This window comes from Neomonachus schauinslandi, chromosome X (assembly GCF_002201575.2).
Source record: "Neomonachus schauinslandi chromosome X, ASM220157v2, whole genome shotgun sequence".
In the NCBI taxonomy this organism is placed as follows: domain Eukaryota; kingdom Metazoa; phylum Chordata; class Mammalia; order Carnivora; family Phocidae; genus Neomonachus; species Neomonachus schauinslandi.
The window spans coordinates 73,135,423-73,148,460 of NC_058419.1; the positions used below are offsets into that span (position 1 = coordinate 73,135,423).

At 37.4% G+C, this 13,038-nt stretch overlaps 1 protein-coding gene across 2 annotated transcripts; it reads left to right on the forward strand.

Annotated features, from left to right (window-relative positions):
* The first annotated feature begins 4,546 nt into the window (after positions 1-4,546).
* LOC110571881 (shugoshin 1-like) lies at positions 4,547-5,999 on the forward strand. 2 transcript variants are annotated; one of them, XM_021680071.2, is made up of 2 exons: positions 4,547-5,012; positions 5,755-5,999. In XM_021680071.2, exons 1-2 carry the CDS (start codon positions 4,547-4,549, stop codon positions 5,997-5,999), a joined length of 711 nt encoding a protein of 236 aa, XP_021535746.1. The 2 variants fall into 2 exon arrangements, with proteins under 2 accessions (XP_021535746.1, XP_021535755.1); XM_021680080.2 differs by having other exon boundaries at positions 4,547-4,959; positions 5,750-5,999.
* The last annotated feature ends 7,039 nt before the right edge of the window (positions 6,000-13,038 follow it).

Sequence of the window (13,038 nt, forward strand, 5' to 3'; positions counted from 1 at the left end):
GCTGGAACTGAAGCAAGCTTGACTGAGAAGGGCAGCTCCACCAGAGAGCAGGGTGTGTGGCTTGGTGTAAGCAAGTTAGGCAGCCAGTGTGAGCTCTGTGCTGCTACTAGCAAGTGCCTCTGTGTGTATGCTGAGGGGTGAGAGTGGGGGGAATGGCACTGACCAGGTCCTTTCTCCCTGGAGAGGCACGTTCTTGAATGCTGCACTCAGGGAAGCACTCCCAGAGGTGTGAATAAACCCCTTGCCCCCCACTACATGAACTCCAGGCATTATTCAGATTGCTGTTTCCATGCTGTTTGCCTCCAGGTTTTTGCCTGCTTTCTCTCCAGGAGCAGCGCAGTGCCTTCCTGGTTTTATCCCAGGCAAGCCTGCTGACCTTTAAAACTCCAGGGTTTAGGGAAGTGGTTTGGGCAGGGGCCTGTGCTGGTCTTCTGGAGGAGTGGCCTGCAGCACTGGTACTGAGGTGAGCTTGAGAGAGAAGGGCGATCACACCAGAGCACATGGGTGTGGGACTTGATGTAACCAAGTTAGGCGGCCTGTATCAGCCCTGAGCTGATTCCCCCAGGTAGCTCTGTGTTTATGCTGAGGGGAGGGGGAGGGAAATGGCACCGGTCAACTCCTTTGTTCCTGGAGAGGAGTCTCCCTGAATGCTGCCTTTCAGGGAAGCACTTTGAGCGAATAATCTCCTCCTAGTGTGCCCCAGGCATTCTTCAGATCACTGTTTCCACTTTGTCTGCCCCCAGGTTGTTTGCCTGCCTTCTCTCCAGGAGCAGCACAGTGCCCGCCAGGCTAATACCAGCCAAGCCCACTGTTCTTTAAAACTCTTAAGCCCTGCTGGTTGTTAAGGATTCAGATAATTCAGCTCCTTTCACTTTCCAAACCAATTGCTTTGGGGAAATGTTCTCCTTATACATTTCCCAGTATGCTCCTCTCTCTCTTGCCCTTCTCCTCACCCACTGCTCCCTCTCCTCTGTATCACCTGCAGTCCCTGTATGTCTTACCTTCTTCCACGTGGCCTCTTCTCTCCCTTACATTATGGAGTTTCTTCTGTCAGTGTTCAGATTGATTTTTGGGGTATTTAGGATGAGTTTATAGTTATTTAGTTGAGTTCATGGAAGAGATGGGCCTAGGGTCCTCCTACTTCACTACCATCTTCTTGAATCTGATTATTTTCTTTCACTATCTAAAAAACCTTCTCATTTTGACATAATCCCACTTAATTATTTGTCCTTTTATTGCTTGTCCTTTAGGTGTCATGTCCAAAAATAATTTCCAAGACCAATGTCAAGGATGTGTTCGCCTTTGTTTTTGTTGTTGTTGTTAGAAATTTTATGATTTCAGGTCATACATATAGTCTTTAATATATTTCAGGTTAATTTTTGTGAATGGTGTAAATAGTGGTCCAATTTCATTCTTTTGCATGTAAACATCCAATTTTCCCAGTACCATTTACTGAAGAAATGATCTTTTCACCATTAAATATTCTTGAACCCCTTGTCAAATATTAGTTGAACAGATGTGCATGGGTTTATTTATGGGCTCTTGATTCTCTTCCATATATCTATTTTCATGCCAATAGTATACTGTTTTGATTACTATAGATTTGTAATATAGTTTAAAATCAGGAAACATAATGTCTTCTGCTTTGTTCTTCTTTCTCAATCTTCTGTTCACAACCCTCTGTGGTTTCACATAAATTTTAGGATTTTTTTTCTATTTTTATAAAAATTCCCCTTGAATCTTACAACGATTGCATTCAATGTACAGATGATTTTGGGTAGTAGGGATATTTTAACAATATTAATTCTATAAGCCATGAACATGATATTTCCTTTATTTATGTCTTATTCAAATTTTTCACCAATGTCACAGTTTTCAGTGTAGAGATTTTTCACCTCCTTGGTTAAATTTATTCCTAAAGTGTTTTTTTGAAGCTTTTGTAAATGGGATTGTTCACTTTATTTATTTTTAATATATTTTGTTGTTAGTGTATGGAAACATTATTGATTTTTTAATGTTGATTTTATATCCTGCAACTTTATGGCATTTATTGATTAGATCTAAAAGTTTTTTGGTGGAATCTGTAGGATTTTCAATATATAAATCATGTCATCTGCAAACAAAGATAATTTTACTTCTTCCTTTGTGATTTAGATGCTTTTTATTTCTTGTTTTTATCTGATTGCTCTGGCTAGGACATCCAGTACTAAGATAATTAAGAGTGGTTCGAGTGGTCATTCATATCTTGTTCCTGATCTCTTAAGCGGAAAATTTTTCAACTTTTCACCATTAAGTATTATGTTAGCTGTGGGTTTGTCATATTTAGCCTTCATTTAAGATACATTCCTTCTATACTCAACTTATTGAGAGTTTTAGTAAGAACGCATGTTGAATTTTGTCAAATGCTCTTTCTTCATTTGTATAGGTGGTAATTTGATTTTTTTTAACCCTGACCTGAAGTTTTTTTTTTTTTAATTGAAGTATAATTGACATATAATATTATATTAGTTTCAGGTATAAAACATAATGATTCAATATCTGCCTACACTGCTAAATGATCACCACAATAAGCCTAGTTATCATTTTTCACCATACAAAGTTATAATTTTTTTGTGATGAGAACTTTTAGGATTTACTTTCTTGGCAACTTTCAAATATGTACTACAGTGTTATTGGCTATAGTCTCTGTGCTGTACATTACATCTCCATAACATGTATTTTATATTTGAAACTTTTTACTTCTTGACCCCCTTTAGCCATTTCACCCAGCCCAAAGCCCCCTCCACTCTAGCACTTACAGTTCTGTTCTCTGTATCAATGAATTTTGTTTTGGTTTTAGATTCCACATATAAGTGAAATATAGTATTTGTTTTTCTCTGTCTGACTTATTTCATTTACCATAATTCCCCCAAGATCCATCAGTGTTGTCACAAATGGCGATATTTCATTCTTTTTTAATGGCTGGGTAGTATTACATTGCATTTATATACCACATCTTTGTTATCCATTCATCCACTGATGGACACTTAGGTATTTCCATATCTTGGATATTGTAAATAATACTGTAATGAACATAGGGGTGGACATATCTTTTAGAAGTAGTGTTTTCATTTTATTTTTCCAGATAAAAACATTGTAGTGGAATTGTTGGATAAGATGGTAGTTTCATTATTCATTTTGGGAAGAAATCATATTGTTTTAAATAGTGGTTGCACCAATTTAAATTCCCACCAACAGTACATGAGAGTCCCCTTTTCTCCACATATTAGCCAACACTCATTATTTCTGGTCTTTTTGATACTAGCCATTCTAACAGATGTGAGGTGGTATCTTGTTGTGAATTTGTTTTGCATTTCCCTGATAATTAGTGATGTTGAGCATCTTTTCATAGGCCTGTTGGCCACTATATGTCTTATTTGCAAAAAAGAAGTCTATTCAGGTCCTCTGACAATTTTTCAATCAGATTTTTTTTGCTGTTGAGTTCTATGAGTTCTTTATATATTATGGATATTAGTCCTTTACCAGATATGACTTGCAAATATTTTCTTTCATTCAGTAGGTTTCTTTTTTTTAAAAAAGATTTTTAATTTATTTAAGCAAGAAAGAACAAGCAGGGGGAGTGGCAGAGGGAGAGGGAGAATCAGGCTCCCTGCTCATGTGGGGCTTTATGCAGGGCTCGATGGTGGGCTCAATCCCAGGATCCTGGGATCATGACCCGAGCCAGAGGCAGATGCTTAACCAACTAAGCCACCCAGATACCCCATCATTCAGTAGGTTTCTTTATCATTTTCTTGGTTTCCTTTGCTGAGCAGAAGTTTTTCAGTTTGATATAGTTCCATTTTTTTTTTTTTGTTTTTTTTTTTTTTTTTTTTTACCTTTCTTTTATGGTCAGGCACAAGATCATTGCCAGAACCAATGTCAAGGAACTTATTGTGTGTGTTTTATTCTAGGAGTTTTATGTTTTTAGGTCTTCCTTTTAAGTCTAAAACATTTGAGTTCATTGTGTACGGTGTAAGATAATAGTCTAGTTTCATTCTTTTGCATGAGGCTGTCCAGTTTCCCCAACACCATTTACTGAAGAGATTATACTTTCCCCATTGTACATACATAGATTCTTTGTCATAAAATTCAGGTGGGTTTATTTGTGAGCTTTCTATTTTGTTCCATTGATTTGTGTGTCTGTTTCTTGACAATATCATACTGTTTTAATTGCTATACCCTGTAATACACTTATAAATAAAGAATGTGATGTCTCCATCTTTGTTCTTCTTTCTCAACATTGTTTTGGGCATTCATGATGTTTAGCAGATACATACAAATTTTAAGATTGTCTGCTATTTCTGTGAAAAATGCCATTGAAATTTTGATAGGGGATAGTAGATGGAACCTAGACCCAGAGGGTCCAAAGTGTGGGATACACCAGCTGGACAGCCTCACGGAACCTTAGAATGTAAGAAGGAGAGCGACAGCTGTGGCAGAAGTGGTGGCCAAGGAAAGGTGCCTTAAAAAGTCCTTTCAAGACAATCTTGAAGACATAAAGGAATGGATGGAAGAGAAAAGGAATAAAAATTTGGCAGAGATTGGCAAACAAAATTCTTTTATAACTGCACCATGCCAAATAATCTCCAACACTTCTATACTGCTAAAAAACTACCATGACAACAACAGAATGTTAGTTTTAGCTTTGGAAAATGAAAAATCCAAAGTGAGAAAAGCCCAAGATACCATCCTCCAACTTAGAAAAGAATGTTACTACCTCACGTGTCAGCTATATGCATTGAAAGAAAAACTGACTTCACAACGAACAGAAGAAACTTCTCAGAACCAGGAAATATGTCCCTCTGGAATGAACTCCAATAGCGACAACAACTCTGGGAATTTATTTGTGAAGGATATAACACAAGTTCCTCTTCAGGAAGCTCACCTTCCAAGACAAGGACAATCATTCCAAATAGAAGAGCAAATACCTATTTCTCAAGATAGACTAGGATTTGATTTGGATTCAGATGAAGATAAATCTGTTGATAATGTCTTACCTAGAACTGTATCTGTCCACTGAAGTTTAAAGAAACATTTTAACAATCTATGTCAGTTCAATACCTTGGATGATTTTGAAATCAGTCATTTCTCAGTGCAGCCCTTTGAATCCAAAAGAATTAGATGTGTAGACCCTGAAAACGTAGAACAAAGTGTTTGTCAATAAAATAAGGATCAAATTAACTTATCGCCAAAGTTGATTGACCCAGGAAGACCTACTAAAACAAAAGAAAACATTTTAGAATATAAACTTGAACAAACTAAAAGTAAGCATAGAGGTGCACAAGGAAGAAAAGGAGAAAAGAAAAGCTAACAGGAGAAAATCAAAATCTGTATCAAAGTATGAAGGGAGCAAAAGTGAAAATAAAAAAAAAAAAACTGTTTCCAAAAAAAAAAAGTTGGATGAATCTGTCACTTCCAGTGATGCTTACAATTTTAATTTGGAAGAGGGTATTCATCTCACTCCTTTCCGACAAAAAATGAGCAACGATTCTAACAGAGAAGAAAACAATGAGTTTGAAGTGAGCATCTGTGAATCAAGTAGTTCAGGAGATGATTCTGACGACCTCCATTTGCCCACTTGCAAGTAGAGTCAAGATCTCTCCAGTGAATCAGATAGGAGCCCAGTCACCAGGTCTCAACCTAAAAAAGCACTAAAATATGGAGATGAAAAAGAGATGGAAGATTCTAAGCTTACAAAAACAACTATCAGTGCACTACCTAAAACTCACTGCTCACTTCATTTTAGCCTGAAGGATATCACCAATGTCCCCTTGTATCCTGTAGTGAAAATCAGTAAACTTTCTTGTTCTCCAAAAAAGAAAGAAAACCCAGCAGTGTCTCTGCCTAAGCGCAGGTGTGCAGTCAGTATGAATTACAAGGAACACACACTCGCTTCAAAACTGAGAAGAGGATATCATTTTACATATTTATGTTTCTTGAATTCTCTGATTTTCAAATAGAAAAAGGATTCCAGAAGCAGTTCCAAAAAAAAAAAAAAAGTATGAAGCAAATACAGTGAAGTGTTTGTTGGATACTGTTTAAATTCGTCCTACTACACCTCCTTCTATCTCTCCAAGAGAGAATCTCTAAGATAGTACACAATAGGATGGGACTGTTGCCATGGAATATTCTCTGACTGAACTGTAGATCACAAAAATTTCTTCACAACTATACTTCAAATGTGATGCTTTTTTCCACACCATTAACAAATTTGGTTTATTTTTTCTTTTAAATATAAATAATTGGACCTAAGCCTTATTTCTTTTTTTAAGATTTTATTTTATTTATTTGACAGAGAGAGAGACAGCAAGAGAGGGAACACAAGCAGGGGGAGCGGGAGAGGGAGAAGCAGGCTTCCCATGGAGCAGGGAGCCCAATGCGGGGCTAGATCCCAGGATCCCGGGATCATGACCTGAGCAGAAGGCAGATGCTTAACGACTGAGCCATCCAGGTGTCCCATAAGCCCTATTTCTTAAACTGCCTAAAACTCTTAATTTTACTCAGAATGTATCTTCTACAAAAATTTTAGAAATGAATAATCAAATTAAGATGTTTTAATTATAAGGTTCTGGTGTCTTTATTTTTCCCTTAAGAGGAAAATACTAGAATGAATGATTTTTGAAGACAGCCCAAGGATCTTTTGAAACTCTTTATATAATGTTTGAATAAATAAGTCCTTGACACACACAGTAGGGTATACCCTAAGTTATTTGTGGATCTGTTATACCACTGTTATATTTAAAATTTCAAATAAAATCTGAGATCATTATTAAAGAATTAATGGTTGCTTAGGCTCAGGGAATAGGTAAGTGACTAGCTCTGAATACCAAGCTCTACGTGTACATTGTTCAGTGATACCTCAGTGAAATCACAAATTGTTGTCTTGGACTTTCAGGATAGTTCCCTAATTAGTGGTTACCTGTTGGGGTTAATGCAGCTATAAAACATTTCCATCACCACAGAAAGCTCTCTATTGGGTGATTGCAAATTTGGTGTCTTTGTACTTTTAATATTTCTGTATTCTTGCTGTAGTGATTATCCATAGATTGTTAAGAATTGCTTTATATTTTAACATTTTACATGAATGTTATATTGTATATATTTTCTTGCAAATGACTTTTAATTCACCATTGCTTTTGAGATTTATCCGTGTAGGCAGATGTAGATTATTTTCATCAGTATTTTATTATATAAATAAACTGAACTTATTCTTTTGAGAGATTAAAAAAAGAAATTTTTATAGGGATTGCAACGAATCTGTTAATTGTTTTTGGTGGTATGGAAATTGTAACAATGTTAATTTTCCCAATCCATGAGCATGGAATACCTTCCTATTCATTTGTGTCTTTTATTTCTTTCATTTATGTCTTGTTTTCAATATACAGGTCTTTAACCACCTTCACTGAATTTATTTTTAAGTATTTCATTCTTTTTGATGCAATTATAAATGGGATTGTGCTGGGCGCCTGGGTGGCTCAGTTGGTTAAGCGACTGCCTTCAGCTCAGGTCATGATCCTGGAGTCCCAGGATCGAGTCCCGCATCGGGCTCCCTGCTCGGCGGGGAGTCTGCTTCTCCCTCTGACCCTCTTCCCTCTCATGCTCTCTGTCTCTCATTCTCTCTCTCTCAAATAAAATAAATAAAATCTTAAAAAAAAATAAAAATAAAAATAAATGGGATTGTTTTATTAATTTCTCTTTTGATATTTCATTATTAGATGTTTGTATATTTATTTTATAACCTGAAACTTTATTAAATTCAAATACTAATTGTATGTGTTCTTTTTTTTATCATATGACCTCACTGATATGAGGAATTCTTTTTTTTAAATTTTTTATTGTTATGTTACTCACCATACATTACATCATTAGTTTTTGATGTAGTGTTCCATGATTCATTGTTTGTGCATAACATCCAGTGCTCCATGCAGAACGTGCCCTCTTTAATACCCATCACCAGGCTAACCCATCCTCCCACCCCTCTCCCCTCTAGAAACCCCAGTCTGTTTTTTAGAGTCCATTGTCTCTCATGGTTCATCTCCCCCTCTGATTTCCACCCCTTCATTCTTTCCTTCCTGCTATCTTCTTCTTCTTCTTTTTTAAAACATATATTGTATTATTTGTTTCAGAGGTACAGATCTGTGATTCAACAGTCTTGTACAATTCATAGCGCTCACCATAGCACATACCCTCCCCAATGTCTATCACCCAGCCACCCCACCCCTCCCACCCCCCACCACTCCAGCAACCCTCAGTTTGTTTCCTGAGATTAAGAATTCCTCATATCACTGAGGTCATATGATACATGTCTTTCTCTGACTTATTTCGCTCAGCATAACACCCTCCAGTTCCATCCATGTCATTGCAAATGGCAAGATCTCATTCCTTTTGATGGCTGCATAACATTCCATTGTACATATATATATATATATATATATATATATATATATATATATCAGTTCTTCTTTATCCATTCATCTGTCAATGGACATCTTGGCTCTTTCCACAGTTTGGCTATGGTGGACATTGCTGCTATAAACATCAGGGTGCACATACCCCTTCAGATCCCTACATTTCTATCTTTGGGGTAAATACCCAGTAGTGCAATTGCTGGATCATAGGGTAGCTCTATTTTCAACTTTTTTTAGTAAAGATTTTATTTATTTATTTGAGAGAGAAAGAATGAGAGATAGAGAGCATGACAGGGAGGAGGATCAGAGGGAGAAGCAGACTCCCTGCTGAGGAGGGAGCCTGATGCGGGACTCGATCCTGGGACTCCAGGATCATGACCTGAGCTGAAGGCAGTCGCTTAACCAACTGAGCCACCCAGGCGCCCTATTTTCAACTTTTTGAGGAAACTCCATACTGTTTTCCAGAGTGGCTACACCAGCTTGCATTCCGACCAACAGTGTAAGAGGGTTCCCCTTTCTCTGCATCCCCGCCAGCATCTGTCGTTCCATGACTTGTTAATTTTAGCCATTCTGACTGGTGTGAGGTGGTATCTCATTGAGGTTTTGATTTGGATTTCCCTGATGCTGAGTGATGTTGAGCACTTTTTCATGTGTCTGTTGGCCATTTGGATGTCTTCTTTGGAAAAATGTCTGTTCATGTCTTCTGCCCATTTCTTGATTGGATCATTTGTTCTTTGGATGTTGAGTTTGATAAGTTCTTTATAGATTTTGGATACTAGCCCTTTATCTGATATGTCATTTGCAAATATCTTCTCCCATTCTGTCGGTTGTCTTTTGGTTTTGTTGACTGTTTCTTTTGTTGTGCAAAAGCTTCTTATCTTGATGAAGTCCCAATAGTTCATTTTTGCCCTTGCTTCCCTTGCCTTTGGTGATGTTTCTAAGAAGTTGCTGCAGCTGAGGTTGAGGAGGTTGCTGCTTGTGTTCTCCTTTAGGATTTTGATGGACTCCTGTCTCACATTGAGATCTTTCAACCATCTGGAGTCTATTTTTGTGTGTGGTGTAAGGAAATGGTCCAGTTTCATTCTTCTGCATGTGGCTGTCCAATTTTCCCAACACCATTTGTTGAAGAGACTGTCTTTTTTCCATTAGACATTCTTTCTTGCTTTGTCAAAGATTAGTTGACCATAGAGTTGAGGGTCCATTTCTGGGCTCTCTATTCTGTTCCATGGATCTATGTGTCTGTTTTTGTGCCAGTACCATACTGTCTTGATGATGACAGCTTCGTAATAGAGCTGGAAGTCTGGAATTGTGATGCCGCCAGCTTTGCTTTTCTTTTTCAACATTCCTCTGGCTATTCGGGGTCTTTTCTGGTTCTATACAAATTTTAGGATCATTTGTTCCATTTCTTTGAAAAAAGTGGATGGTATTTTGATGGGGATTGCATTGAATGTGTAGATTGCTCTAGGTAGCATTGACATCTTCACAATATTTATTCTTCGATCCATGAGCATGGAATGTTTTCCCATTTCTTTGTGTCTTCCTCAATTTCTTTCATGAGTATTTTATAGTTTTCTGAGTACAGATCCTTTGCCTCTTTGGTTAGATTTATTCCTAGGTATCTTATGGTTTTGGGTGCAATTGTAAATGGGATCAACTCCTTAATTTCTCTTTCTTCTGTCTTGTTGTTGGTGTATAGGAATGCCACTGATTTCTGTGCATTGATTTTATATCCTGTCACTTTACTGAATTCCTGTATGAGTTCTAGCAGTTTTGGGGTGGAGTCTTTTGGGTTTTCCACATAAAGTATCATATCATCTGCAAAGAGTGAGAGTTTGACTTCTTCTTTGCCAATTTGGATTCCTTTAATTTCTTTTTTTTTTTTTAAAGATTTTATTTAGTTATTTGACAGAGAGAGAGAGAGCACAAGTAGGCATAGAGGCAGGCAGAGGGAGAGGGAGAAGTAGGCTCTCCACTGAGTGGGGAGCCCGACATGGGGCTTGATCCCAGGACTCTGGGATCATGACTTGAGCCAAAGGCAGCCGCTTAACTGACTGAGCAACCCAGGCGCCCCGCCTTTTATTTCTTTTTGTTGTCTGATTGCTGAGGCTAGGAATTTCAGTACTACGTTGAACAACAGTGGTGAGAGTGGACATTCCTGCTATGTTCCTGACCTCAAGGGAAAGCTCTCAGGTTTTCCCCATTGAGAATGATATTCGCTGTGGGTTTTCATAGATGGCTTTTATGATATTGAGGTATGTACCCTTTATCCCTACGATGTGAGGAGTTTTAATCAAGAAAGGATGCTGTATTTTGTCAAATGCTTTTTCTGCATCTATTGAGAGGATCATATGGTTCTTGTTCTTTCTTTTATTAATGTATTGTATCACATGGATTGATTTGCAGATGTTGAACCAACCTTGCAGCCCAGGAATAAATCCCACTTGGTCGTGGTGAATAATCCTTTTAATGTACTGTTGGATCCTATTGGCTAGTATTTTGGTGAGAATTTTTGCATCCATGTTCATCAAGGATATTGGTCTGTAATTCTCCCTTTTGATGAGGTCTTTGTCTGGTTTTGGGATCAAGGTAATGATGTCCTCATAAAATGAGTTTGGAAGTTTTCCTTCCATTTCTATTTTTTGGAACAGTTTCAGAAGAATAGGTATTAATTCTTCTTTAAATGTTTGGTAGAATTCCCCTGGGAAGCCATCTGGCCCTGGGCTCTTGTTTGTTGGTAGAATTTTGATTACTGTTTCAATTTCCTTACTTGTTAGGGTCTGTTCGTGTTTTCTATTTCTTCCTGGTTCAGTTTTGGTAGTTTATACATACCTAGGAATGCATCCATTTCTACCATATTGTCTAATTTGCTGGCATATATTGGCTCATAATATGTTCTTATAATTGTTTGTATTTCTTTGGTGTTGGTTGTTGATCTCTCCTCTTTCATTCATTATTTTATTTATTTGGGTCCTTTCTCTTTTTTTTTGTTAAGTCTGGCCAGGGGTTTATCAATCTTATTAATTCTTTCAAAGAACCAGCTCCTAGTTTCGTTGGTCTGTTCTACTGTTCTTCTGGTTTGTAATTCATTGATTTCTGCTCTGATATTCATTATTTCTCTTCTCCTGCTGGGTTTAGGCTTTATTTGTTGTTCTTTCTCCAGCTCCTTTAGTTGTAGGGTTAGGTTGTGTATTTGAGACCTTTCTTGTTTCTTGAGAAAGGCTTGTATTGCTATGTACTTTCCTCTTAGGACCGCCTTTGCTGCATCCAAAGATTTTGAACAGTTGTGTTTTCATTTTCATTTGTTTCCATGAATTTTTAAAATTCTTCTTTAATTTCCTGCTTGACCCATTCATTCTTTAGTAGGATGCTCTTTAGCCTCCATGTATTTGAGTTCTTTCCAACTTTCCTTTTGTGATTGAGTTCTAGTTTCAAAGCACTGTGGTCCGAAAATATGCAAGTAATGATCCCAATCTTTTGGTACTGTTTGAGATCTGATTTGTGACCCAGGATGTGATCTATTACCATGCTAATGGACACCAAAAGAAAGCTGGGGTGGCAATCCTTGTAGGGCTGGTTTCGTGTTTGCAAATTCTTTTAGTTTTTGTTTGTCCTGGAAGCTTTTTATCTCTCCTTCTAGTTTCAGCCTAGCTGGATATAGTATTCTTGGCTGCATATTTTTCTTGTTTAGTACCCTGATTATATCATGCCAGTGTCCTTTCTGGGCTGCCAGGTCTCTGTGGATAGGTTTGCTTGCAATCTAATGTTTCTACCATTGTAGGTTACAGACCTCTTGTCCTGAGCTGCTTTCAGGATTTTCTCTTTGTCTCTGAGACTTGTGAGTTTTACTATTAGATGTTGGGGTGTTGACCTATTTTTATTGATTTTGAGGGGGGTTTTCTGGGTCTCCTGGATTTTGATGCCTGTTTCTTTCCCCAAATTAGGGAAGTTTTCCTCTATAATTTGCACCTTCTGCCCTCTCTCTTCTTCTTCTGAGATCCCAATTATTTTAATATTGTTTTGTCCTTTGGTATCACTTATCTCTTGAATTCTGCCCTTGTGATCCAGTAGTTGTTTCTCTCTCTTTTTCTCAGCTTCTTTATTCTCCATCATTTGGTCCTCTATATCACTAATTCTTTCTTCTGCTTCATTTATCCTAGCAGTTAGAGCCTCCATTTTTGATTGCACCTCATTAATAGCCTTTTTTATTTCGACTTGGTTAGATTTTAGTTTTATTTCTCCAGAAATGGATTCTCTTGTATCTTCTATGCTTTTTTCAAGCCCAGCTAGTATCTTTATAATCATCATTCTGTACTCTAGTTCCGGCATCTTACTAATGTCCGTATTGATTAGGTCCCTGGCAGTCGGTACTGCCTATTGTTCTTTTTTTTGAGGTGAGTTTTTCCATTTTGTCATTTTGTCCAGAGATGAATAGATGAATGAGAGAACAAAATCCTAGAAGGAAAATATACACTAAACAAATCAGAGGAGACCCGAAACCAGGGGGAAAAGAAATGAAAAAAAAAAAAAAAAGAAAGAATATGATCAGGCTGGTGAATAGACCAGAGCGACCCACTAGATTTTGAGTGTATTT